General features: G+C 40.9%; 1 protein-coding gene across 4 annotated transcripts in view; it reads left to right on the top strand.

Moving 5' to 3' along the window:
* The window catches only part of LOC135218436 (SPRY domain-containing SOCS box protein 3-like), a 222,151-nt gene that overhangs the window by 144,973 nt on the left and 65,158 nt on the right, over positions 1-12,020 (top strand). For all 4 annotated transcript variants that reach the window (XM_064254749.1, XM_064254750.1, XM_064254748.1 and 1 more), the window contains 2 exons: positions 3,210-3,338; positions 8,136-8,373. In XM_064254749.1, the coding sequence (XP_064110819.1) occupies positions 3,210-3,338; positions 8,136-8,373 (367 nt within the window). The remainder of the gene's footprint in view (positions 1-3,209; positions 3,339-8,135; positions 8,374-12,020) is intronic.

The following is a 12,020-nucleotide window of genomic DNA, read 5'->3' as shown; positions in this document are numbered from 1 at the left end:
CATTTGACAACGTCTCTGTGTGAGAGAGAGAGAGAGAGAGAGAGAGAGAGAGAGAGAGAGAGAGAGAGAGAGTAATTGGTGGTTGGATGGTTAACAACTGTATTGGCTGTTGGTGAGTTCTGGCTGGGTTGTCTGCTGGTAGAGATCAGAGTTCTGTGTTTTTGGTGAGTTTTCAGTCAGTCTTTGGTGAGAGCCTGTGATAGATAGTAGTGTTGGAGGAGTTTATTGAAGGCATTGGAAGTTGATTGAGTTTTGTGTTTTATTTGGTGTTGTTAAGTTAGTGTTTTTGCTTAGAGTTGTGCCTGTGCTATTGTGATTTTTTGTGTTGTTTGTGCAGTGGTCTTTTGTTGTTGTATGAGTTGTTGGGTTGTAGTCCTTGGTGTTGTTGTGTTGGGTTGTGGTGTTGTGGTTCTTGGTTGTTGTTGTTGGTGTTGTTGTTGTTGGTGTCCCAGTGACCTTAACCAGTGGACAGCACAGGATAGCCCGGAGTAACTGGATTGATTGGTAAGTACATGTGTTTTGAGAGTTTTTTGTTTTTTGTGTTTTGTTTTGTTTTGTTTTGTTTTTGTATAGGTGAAGGTCAGTTATCCTGCTGTATTTGTTGTGTAAAGAAGAAAGTGTGACTGAGGGTGGGTTTGGCAGCTGGATCGATTAGGTTAATGTGGGGAGGGTTTTGCCACTTGTTTTTTTTCTAGCTTGTGATCCCGCCACATTGGTAGATATGTCTGCTATTCTTCTATTAGAGAAAAATTGCCTCAGACTACAGAATTCCATGCACTTCCACTAACTTCTGCATCTCACACTAAACTCTTGGGGATGTTTGACAGTTTCCTACCAATAAGGGGATTTTCAAAGGTATCATGGATTCTGTCCTTGTAGACATTAAAGTTACTCTACTTTCTTAAATATACAGACAGTCTCCGGTTATCGGTGGGGGTTCCTATCTCGGCAGGGTGCTGATAAGCGAAAGCCACCATTAACCGAAGTTCTGCGATTTATGATGCTATGTTTTGGTTAATGGTGTCGATATCCAGTTATCGGCACCTTATGGCGCCGATAACCGAAACTTGCCCCATTATAGCACCATAAATTGCTGATTTTATGGCGCTAGACAAGTGTCATAAAACTGGATCACCATTAACTGAGTCTGCTGATAACCAGGGACTGCCTGTAGTAAGTTTTTCACTGTCTACTACTATCAACCTCAGCGTTCCATGTTTTCCTACGTATTGTGTAATGTGCTATTAGATCTGGCTTATGATCAGTGCCTCAAAGGGTTGAGATTAGTTGAGACTAAAGCCCCTACGACTCAGAATCCGTATCTCTCTGGTATTTAGATGCGGGTTTAGATTTTACCTGCAGATTTTTTGGGGGGCCTCTGGAATGAGTTCCATTGGACTATTTACTATGAATCTGTCTTTCATTTAGCATTATTGGCAATTAAAGGAGTAAATTTATGGTAAGTATTCTACTTAAGATTGTTGTAAAGGGAATGCAATTTTATCTTATTGCCTTAGAACTAAGAATTGTTAAGACTTAAGTTTTTACTGAGAGCTGTAGGTATTAAAATTTAACCTCTTTAGTGGGGAAGAAGAGGAAATGCTTCTCTGTCTTGTTGTGGCAGTTAAAACTTACTTAGGTTAAGCCTGGAAGATGCAGTTAACCTTTTGTTTTGTAGTTTTAGAAACCTTGAACAACTTTGTCTGAGGTTCAGCCTGGAGGAGACAAAGTTAACCTTTTTTTTTTGTGAGTTTAGAAAACTAAGATGTTTTTGGCAAGGTTATTCCTGAAAGAAGCAAAGTTAACCTTTTGTTTTGTGGTTTTAGAAAACCTAGAATGTGTTGAGGTTAAGCCTAGAGGAGGCAATGCTAACCTTTTGTTTTGTGTTTTTAGAAAACCTAGAATGCCTTTTGTCATAGATTAAGCCTGGAAGTCTTTGTCATCGGTTAACCCTGGAAGAGGCAAAGCTAACCTTTTGGTTTTTAAGGTTCTAGAAATCTAGTATACGTCTTTGTCAGAGAACATGAGGTTTTCTGTGACGTATTTGATTAGGCTTGAGGATGAGATTGATTTGGTGCAGTAGAAGAGCAATTTAGTTTTGGCCATTCAATACCTCAAGTATGCAGAATCATGTTTGAAAACTGTAAAGCCCCTAGTTTACTTTTAGTAGTGGGTAAAGTCTTTTCCTGAACTGAAATCCCGGATTTTGATATTTTGGGGAGCATGACGGTGCATACTAGTATATGGTAAGGAGCCTACCTTTATATCATAACAGTTTTTATTTTTAGTTACTTGTTTTATAGGCCTTTTGGTCCCAGGCATAGGAGTCCCCTCACTCTGCTTCTGTTTCATTCTGGCTGAATTGCATCAGTTTTCTCTGCAGGGCTGCACTTCCTGGCAGCAGTAAGATCCAGAAAGGATTCCAGATCAGGTAAGAATGTTTTGGGTTTCATGCAAGAAACCTTTAGCTCAATTCAAAACACACCTGATGGAGATTAGGTTTACTAGACAGTCATCTGGGCAGCCATTCAATCTTTTGTTTGAATGCTGACTCACCTATCCGCACAGAAAAGTAAGCTATCTTTAACAGTAAGTAAGTATCCTAATACGTAATAAATTTTATTACGAAAACTTATATTTCTTAATTGTTATAATGATATTTCCTATTGCCTTTTATGTATCGTATAGGCAGTCCCCGGTTAATGGCAGGAGTTCTGTTTCGTGCTGAATGCTGATAACCGAAAATAGTCGATAACCTAAACATCACAATGATTATGGTAGTAAAGGTTGTTTACGACGCCATAGGCACCAATAAACCACTTACTGGCACCGAAAATTACTAACCACACCAATAAACTGCCTACTGAAACCGATAAACTGCTTACAGATGCCGAAAATCTGGTTAGCCAAGCATTGTAATTCATAAAACCAAAACGGCATTCACCAATGCCACTGAAAAGTGGTGACTGCCTATACTGGTCACTATAGAAAATATTTTATCTCTGTTTTTGTTTTATTTTTTATTACTGTAAATTTAAACTCATATTGTAGCACATATGACTGAAAAATTAAGATGTTGATCTAAATAAATTTGATGGAAAAAGTATTTGTATCAGTTCACATAAGTACCTCAAATGGAAAACTTAGTGGTAACTGATAGTGCACTGGACCAGTATATGTATTTAGTATATCTTTCTTATTTTCTTCAGGAAGGATATGCCACAAAAATGTGGCTTTCGTGCATGCTGAGTATAAGTTCTGCCAAGGAGATTATATCACGGTTTATCTTGATATGATTAATAGGACTTTGATGTTTGCCATCAATAGGAAATTGATAGGTAAGTGTTACTTTGATTTGATCACTTTTAAGTTTTGCAATACATTAGAATGTTACATCCCTTCTATATTTTACTGTTTACCCCTCCATCCCTATCCAAGTACAATTCTCCACATACATTCCCTTTCTTATGCAATTCAATCATGTTCGGGCTCGGATGGACCACCATCCCACACTTCTTCAGGAACCTGTACCCTAACAACATATACTTATCACTCATTCCCTCGATCAAATAAAAGTCACTTTCATCCATTGCTACCCCTTCGGTTTCTACATTTTCTCATAACATTCCCGCTACAGGCATACCTAAATTTCCTATTCCTCATACCTCCCCTTTACATTTCCTAATTTCACTCTCACTCCACAACTTGTCCCATCCATTCTTAAAAGAACACTGACACTGCACCCGGTATCAATCAAAGCAACCAAACACACCCCTTTGCACCTCACTTTTACACTCATACATTCATGAGCTCTATCCCCAAACTTTTTTTCATGCAACAATCCTTCACGTACATGAATCACACCTACTGCCCACACACCAGAGGACCCACCCAACTGAATCCCCTTTGTACCTAGTTTCCCGAATTCCCTGCCTGACTCATCCTCTTTTGCCTACACACACTCGCTACATGACCTTCCATTCCACATTCAACACATTTTGCATGTGGTTCCTTACACATCCTAGTATAATGCCCATTCTTTCCACAATTACCACAAACCTCATTCTCGTTCACGACTGACAGACCTTATTCCAACGCTTGCATTCTGATTTCTCTTAGAGTTAACTAATCTTATGGTACTTGCTCTAATGCTCCTATCAACCACTCGCTCTGCCATTCGCCTCGGCCCTTCTAAAACTGCCTCCCTATAGCTCTTAAACTCTGGTATACCCTCAGCTACTTCAGTCCTAACACTAACACTTCTACTCTCTTTCATACACCTATCTAGCTCATAATCCTCTACTACTTCTAAAATGTTGTTCCACTTTAACCTTTCATTCGTCCATTGCATTTTCTCCATACGTTTCAGATTTATAAACTCATACACACTCTCAGGCACAGTCGCTAACAACTTCCTCACTAACTCTTTGCACTCATTTATCCCTTCGTTCCCAAACTTTTTCCCAGGTAATGTTTCCAACCTGCACACACATTGACAGCAACTCACCAACATTCATTCTTGCCTATTCAAAATCATGTTTTCTCCTATATCTAATGCTACCCTTTATCCTCTTCGCCTGTTCCAATCCTGGCTTTCACACCCTTATACAGCACATTCCCTTCACTCATCATTACCCCATACATACTCAACAAGAATCCCATCAAAAAGCTACCTAACTCTCTTGCCCAAACTCTCTTGCTATCCCCATACTTAGCCACACCATACTTCTCATATTCCTGAAAAAAAGTTCCATATATCCCTACTACCATATTCCTCGTATTGTGCACATCGGGGCACCTCTCTCATATACACAGTCTTTCATATTTCCTATTCACTCTCACTTTCGCTACTTCCATTCTGATCCCTCCTAACCTCTTCCAAATACAACGAAGCAACTTCCATACTAACATCAATGCTCTTGATTACGCTCTTCTTACCCTTCTTCCTGCCTACCTGTTTCCACTCACTGCTATCTTAATCACTCTCAGCCCTTTACCCATGTATTCAGTCCTGGTCTCACCCTGTCCGTCATCCTTACTATACGGTTTTTTCCATCTGTCCACCTGCCTGTGGTGTTTGCGTATGGTAACACTGCATCCCGGGCTTTAAATAGTTACGCTATGTGTAAGTTTTAGGTAAATAAAAGGATATCTGGGTATACATTTGCACCTGAAAAGTGTTTTAATAATTTACTGTGTGCGAATTACACCGTTAATATTCGAAATAGGATATTGTTATTATTGTTGAATGTGATCTGCCTTTTCGGGGTGGCAATTGGAACAGCCAGACACAGTGGGGGGAAAAGTGCTAAAACGCACTTTATAAAAATTAAAAGTATATACTTATATACTTATGTGTAATGAAGTAACACATAGCTTAGTAGCAGAGTAGGTGTGGTCCAATAAAGTTGACATCTTGCCATAGTGAACAGCAAGAAAAGCAATTTTCCCGCCACTGCGTCTGGCTGTTCCATTCGCCACCCCGAAAAGGCAGCTTACATTCAACTATAATAACAATATCTTATTTCGAATATTAACAGTGTAATTCACATACAGTAAATTATTAAAATACTTTTCAGGTGCAAATGTGCACCCAGATATCCTTTTATTTACCTAAAACTTACCCATAGCGTAACTATTTAAGCCCGGGACGCAGTGTTACCATGCGCAAGCACCACAGGCAGGTGGACAGATGGAAAAAAACCGAGTATAGTTTCTTTCCCTTAGTCTTCTTTTCTTCAGCCCCCTTCTTATTCTGGTACTCAGGTTTATCCTTATCCAGTGCCTTCCCCTTCTTTCCCTTACTTTTCACAACCAAATCACCTTCGTCACTCGTACTCTCATCCATTCGCTTTTCCACTTTCTTTACCGCTCATGGCCTGTCACAAGACCTACCTCCGACAGCTCCCTCTCCAAAAAACCCTTTCATCATTTCCATCGTCATCTCTTGCACATCACTCGTCATCGATCCCAACTTTTCATCCATCTTCTCAACCATCCACTGCTCAGCCTCTTTCACTTCCTCTTTCATTCCTGCTTCTGCATTCCTCATCATTCCTCTAAACTCTTCTAACTCTTTTTTTATACTGCTCACACTCAAACCTCAGCCTCTCATTCCCCACTTCCATTGCTTTCCCAACTTCCTTCGCCAACCTCAGCTCCTCCTTCTACCTCTCTACCTCACTCAATCCCTCCATCCTAAATTTTCTCACCACTCATACACACCAGCCTAACCAATCGTCTTGCAGCTGCCACACCAGTAGTCCCTGTTCGGGCGCCACAAATTACTGTGGCGGGATCACAAGCAAAGCAACAAAGCAAGCAAGCTTCCCACAGTTATTTTAGTTGTACCGACTATCGAACTTTCCCTCTGCCACACTTACCTCTTCACGTTACTAATTGCATGCAGGAGAGTTGGCTTACCAAAATACAGAACACACAAAACACAAACACATGTACCTACCTTAGATTCCAGATACTCAGGGCTAGGCGGTGTGCTGTCCGCTGGATATAGGCTAGTCAAGACACAACAACTGCCGAGAATTTCACTACCCAAGACAGACAAGCACCAGAATCATACAATCACTCAAAAAACAACACCCCAATCACCACACAAACAAATCTCAACAGCCTGAAAACAACATGACAAATCATACGCCAACTCCAACCCAGCACAACAATCACAACTCATGAAATCACCAAAATGCAAAATCAACTACAACAACCTCTTCAGCTCAACAATCACCAGACAGACACATGCACAACAACCATACGATATTGATATAAACCAAGAAAGCACCAAATAACACTGGCTACTTCTGACTGACCGTCTTTTCTGACTTACTGACTCTACACAATTCTCCATAACAGACTCTCGCCACTGATATACTCGGTGATCGCCACAACCGACAATACCCACACACACCATTCCCATATATCCCTCCTCGAAGACATTGTCAAATTTAAACTACCCTTTTACTCCCCCATAATATACATTCCATTGCCACCTGGTGGAAGACAGTGGTTACAGACCGTTCCATCCAGGTAAGCCACATATAATTCTTTTGTTTATTTTGAGTGCCAGTAGCACCTTATGGCACAAAAATGTAAGCTAACTTTAACAGTACTGTAGATATTATAATTAAATTTATCATAAAAATTTTCATTATGTTGAGAAAACCTTCAACTAAATAAAAAATAATCTAATGACTCAAAGTGCATTGGATGCAGTGGGAGCTTGAAACTCTAAGCATCCACTGCTTTTAGAAATGTTAGAATGGGCATGTTTGGTCAGCTGCCAAAATTGGCAAGTAAATTATTGCTAGATACTTGCACATATGGGTGTAGCAGGCAGTGAGATAGTGGATGAGTTGGCCAAAAGAATGATGCTAATTCCTTTGCTACATAGGGGTTATTTTTTTTATATAGAAGAGAAAAAAATAGATGAACTGAAGACATGGGAGGGTCTGATTGGTGGCATGCAAAAAAATGCCGGAAATCACAAGGCAAACTTCCCCTTGGAAGTACTATTACATAACACCAAAAGTGGGAGACAGCTTCATGTCAGCTGAGTAATGACCATACTCATCTAACAGTTTTTCATTGGTAGGAAAGGCCTAGCAAAATTGTGAAGCTTGCTTGGTCTCCTTGACTTTGTGCCATCTAAGCACCCCAAATCTTGGGATTTAATATTTTTTATTCTCAGAGTGCCAGGATAAGAATGGTAACTTTCTTCTTTCCAAACCACTTGGAGAGAAATCATATGAGTTTGGTTGTATATTTAAATTCATTGAAGAAACTGGTTTTCAGAGAATTGAATTTTTAATGTTTTAAGACTCATTACATTTTAATTTTTTCAGTTTTATAGTTTTGTTGAGATGTGAAAGTGTTTATTAAGTATGTTTGGATAAGTGAATGGTTTATGTCTAATTCTAATTTTGTTGTAAAATATTTATAACTATATAATTTTTCTTTTCGGCAGCAATGATTTTACTGTAGTTGTTCACACCATTCTGTATAAATTAATTAGTTTCTCACCTAGGTAGCAGGATCTGCTTGCAGTTCTTTACTTTGAACCATTGCACAACACATAGATGAATTAGTTATGTAATATATCTTTTTCTGTCTATTTTCAGGGTATCAATATGTTGATGTCCCAAATGATGTAAATCTGTATCCAGTTATTGCAGCATCAAAGTCTTGTGAAATGCGTCTTATATATGCACATACCGTACAACCTTCTTTGCTACTACTCTCATTAGTGGCACATACTTTAGTTTATTGCAAGTCTAAGTCAAGCAAATTGACCAAAAGGAGCCCTAGACTGCCCAGAGGTTCCAGGTTCCTATGGTATGGTACTATTCATCTTGATGGGTAAGGGTTTGCAGGTTTTTTGAGATACTAAATTAGCAAATAATGGTACAGGCAGTCCCTGGTTAATGGCAATCCAGTTTTATGGCGCTTGTCTAACGCCATAAAATCGGCATTTTATGTATGCAACTTACCAAGTAGTTACATAGCTATAGTTTCTAAAAACCGTCGGCAGCTAGAATTTTTGAAATTTGCGGTAATGCTAGTTTGTTTTGGTCAGGTGATACCCCCCGCCCACTATCAGGGGTGTGAGGAACCAACACCATACAAAAGTCAGTTGTATCTGCCGGCTGGTACTGTTAACACAGTTTCAATAGTCAGTTGAATTTTTTGAATTCTTTACCGTTGCTCATTGTTGGAGTCATTTGGTGAAGTACCCTGAATATTGGTAGCTTTTTTTTTCGGTGATTAGCTATTTAGGAATTGAAATGGTTTTAAATACTTTTGCACTGAAATTCACTAGTTTTGAATTGGTCTACATAATGTCAGACACTAGTTCATCTGGAATTAGATATTGCAGTAAAGGCTGCAATACTAGGATCGCTAAAGCGGGTAATGATCCACATTCAGTTTGCACAGGTTGTAGGTGACAGACTTGTACACCAGATCAAACATGTTGGGAATGTATTAATTGGGATCAAAGAACTCGGAAGATCTTGACTAGTTACACAAACAAGTTAGAGAGAGATAGAAAGAGAAAAGCGGCTTCTAGAGTAAAGCAAAAAGCTTAGTTAGTCAGGAATTGTCTAATGATAATTTGTCTCTTTCTGAACCTTCCCCACCACCTGTCATTCCCAGTCCTAATCTTCGCTCTCTCACACCCGTACCCGATGCTGTGGCCAATTTAGAGGCAAGAGTAGATCAGAAATTTTCAATCATGCTCCAAGCAATGGAGAAATTAGGAGCGTCCGTGAAAACCATAATGGACAAGGTAAGTGGTGAAGTGAGTGCAAGTGCAAGTGTTGTGGAGGAGGTGGCTGTTCGGCCCACTGATTCTCTTAGGCAAAGGTCTTTGTCAAACTCCCCAGAACCTGGGAAGAGGCATACTGGTAGCCCAAGGGAGGACTGGGGTCTGTCCACGAGCAGTCGCCCCCTCAGGCGATTCTGTTGACAAATCCCAGATCGCAATAGAGCGCCATTGGAAAGACATCTCTAAAGGAGTACTGCTGTTGTCTAGTGCTTTCAGCCTGGGGAGTCCTCTCCCAGGTGCCAGTGGCGTTTCCATGACGAGTCCCATCCATTGAAAAGGAGGGCTCGTAAGTTGTCTCCCTCTCCAGTCCCCTGTAAAAAGGCTAGCCCTTTCCAAAAAGAACAGCCTTCTTGTAGTTTTTGGGACTCTCCAGAGAGATTCTCTCAGGATACGGCAGGAGAGGGACATCGAGGGTCGCATCCTCTAAGTCTAAGTCGTCGTCAGAAAGTCTTCCTCTGGCAGACTTTCAGAGGTGAAGAGTACGGGGAAGAGTAGACTTCCGGAGATGTCTTCAGCACCGGTCCACACCTGTAATGCTGAAGGACAGGTAAGACTCCCATCAGTCTCTCCTGTAATTCACGTGGCCAGGTAATCTCAGGATCGCCATCGGTGACAAGTGTGAATATGTGGTTGAAGGTGTGGATGTGAGCAAGTTGGTAAGAGCGAGTATGCATGTGTACAATGGGGTCTTAGACATGGAGAATCCTCAGGTTTTTGTGGCCTTGTTGCCAAGTGCTAGGAGGAAGCGAGTATGGTGTATACGTGAGGGTGATTTTGTAAGGTTGCTGTACATGTTGATGAATGCAGATGACGAGAGTTACATTAGGATGCGACAGGTGATGACAGGTTATGTGAAAGAAGGTGATAGTTGGAAGTATGATGAGAGAGAGAGCGTTAGGGTGGATGAAAATGTTAGTGATGGTGACAGGGAGCGATTAATGCGGATGTTGTGGAATAGGTGGAGTGTATTGAGTTGTGGAGATGAGGATTTTGTGGGGGGGGGGTTCTAAGCTTCCAGAATTCAAAATAGATTTGGAAGGCAATACCTCCATATATCAGCATCCCTGACACTTTTCCCCGCCTATCGCATGAGAGATTGAGGAGCAGTGTGAGGAACTAGTGAGTGGGAGTGATATAGAGGAGTGAGAGTGTGCCTGGAATAGCCCCATAGTCCCTGTACGAAAGCCGGATGGAGGTTTGCAGATGTGTGTAGATTACAAAAGGGTGAATGAAGCGACTGCGAAGGAGTGATTTCCGATGAATGTGATATCTGATTGTGTGTACAAGATGCATGGGATGAGGACCAAATTAGACCTGGTATGGGGCTATTGTCAGATGCCTCTTGAGGAGGGGAGCAGGCCTGTTACAGCTTTTTCTAGTGTTAGTTGTCACTACCGGTTTAAATAGCTGAGTTTTGATTTGGCTAACTCGCCTGCTGCCTTCCAGAGGACAGTGAATGTAATTTTGGCTGGGCTTGATAGAAAGAAGGTGACTGTGTTTATAAAGGAATAAAGGATATTTTGATTGCGGATGAAACTGTTGAAGAGAAAATATGGGGTTGCTTGAGAGGGTACTAGAGTGCTTGGAAGAGGTTGGAGTGAAAGTGAAGTTTGAGAAATGTACATGGTTGGCTGGGGAGGTGGAATTTCTTGGCCATATGACGAGTGCAAGTGGTGTAAGGAAGAGTGAAAAGTTTGTGCAAAAGGTAATAGAATTTCCACATCCTCTGTACATGCGTGAGTTAAAAGGTTTTTTGGGATTGATTGACTTTGAAAGGAAGTTTGTTAGGGACTGTTTGGGGATAGGAAAGCCGCTGACTGAATGGATGGGGAAGAGAAATTGCACTAAATTGAAGTGGGGTGAGCAAATGGAGAGAGCATTTGAAAGCTTGAAAGAGGAGTCTGCAAAGGATATCACCTTGGCTTTCCCAGATTATGGCGAGGATGCGAGTAGGCTTGAGCTCTATACAGATGCTAATAAGTTTAGTATGGGGGGATGTTAAGTGCAGTTGCAAGAGGTGAATGGGGAAGAGCAATTGAGAGTGATAGCGTATGTAAGGCCTTTAATAAAGCGGAGCGAAAGTACTCGGTGGTTGAGAAAGAGCTTGCGGCTATAAGATTTTGTGTGAAAGTGTTGAAAGTGTTTTTGTATGGGATAAACTTTTATAAGAACAGACCATCAACCATTAGTGTATATGATTAAGAAAGAAAATGTGAATGCTAGGGTTGCAATGACGATCGAGGATTTGAGTGAGTTTGGATTTAAGTTGGAGTATGTACCGGGGAGTAAATATGTGATTGCAGAAAAGATGTCAAGGATGCATGGTAAGGGTGATGATCCCAGGAAAAGCAACTGGGATACAGATAGAATGCCTGAGGGTTTGGTTGTAAAAGAGAGGTTTGTGGGAGATGACAGAGTTTGTGAGTATTTGTTTTCGGCATTGCAAGATTTGGAGAGTAAGGGTCTGGTCGAAGGAGTGCCCGAGAATGCATATGAGCTGCGAGTACTGTTGATGAGTGATGTGCAGAAGGAAGGGACATGTACGGAGGAGCAAGGTGAGGAAGAGATGTCGCGTTTGTTGTTGGCTGTAGCTGAGTTGTTTGAGGTTGATGTGTTCTTGTATTTTGGGTGGGACAAACCAATTGAGTATAGAGGGAAGCTAACTGCAAATAGAGAGTAT

The sequence above is a fragment of the Macrobrachium nipponense genome, chromosome 9, assembly GCF_015104395.2.
Source record: "Macrobrachium nipponense isolate FS-2020 chromosome 9, ASM1510439v2, whole genome shotgun sequence".
Classification (NCBI taxonomy): domain Eukaryota; kingdom Metazoa; phylum Arthropoda; class Malacostraca; order Decapoda; family Palaemonidae; genus Macrobrachium; species Macrobrachium nipponense.
This window is presented reverse-complemented; position numbering and strand designations above follow the sequence as displayed.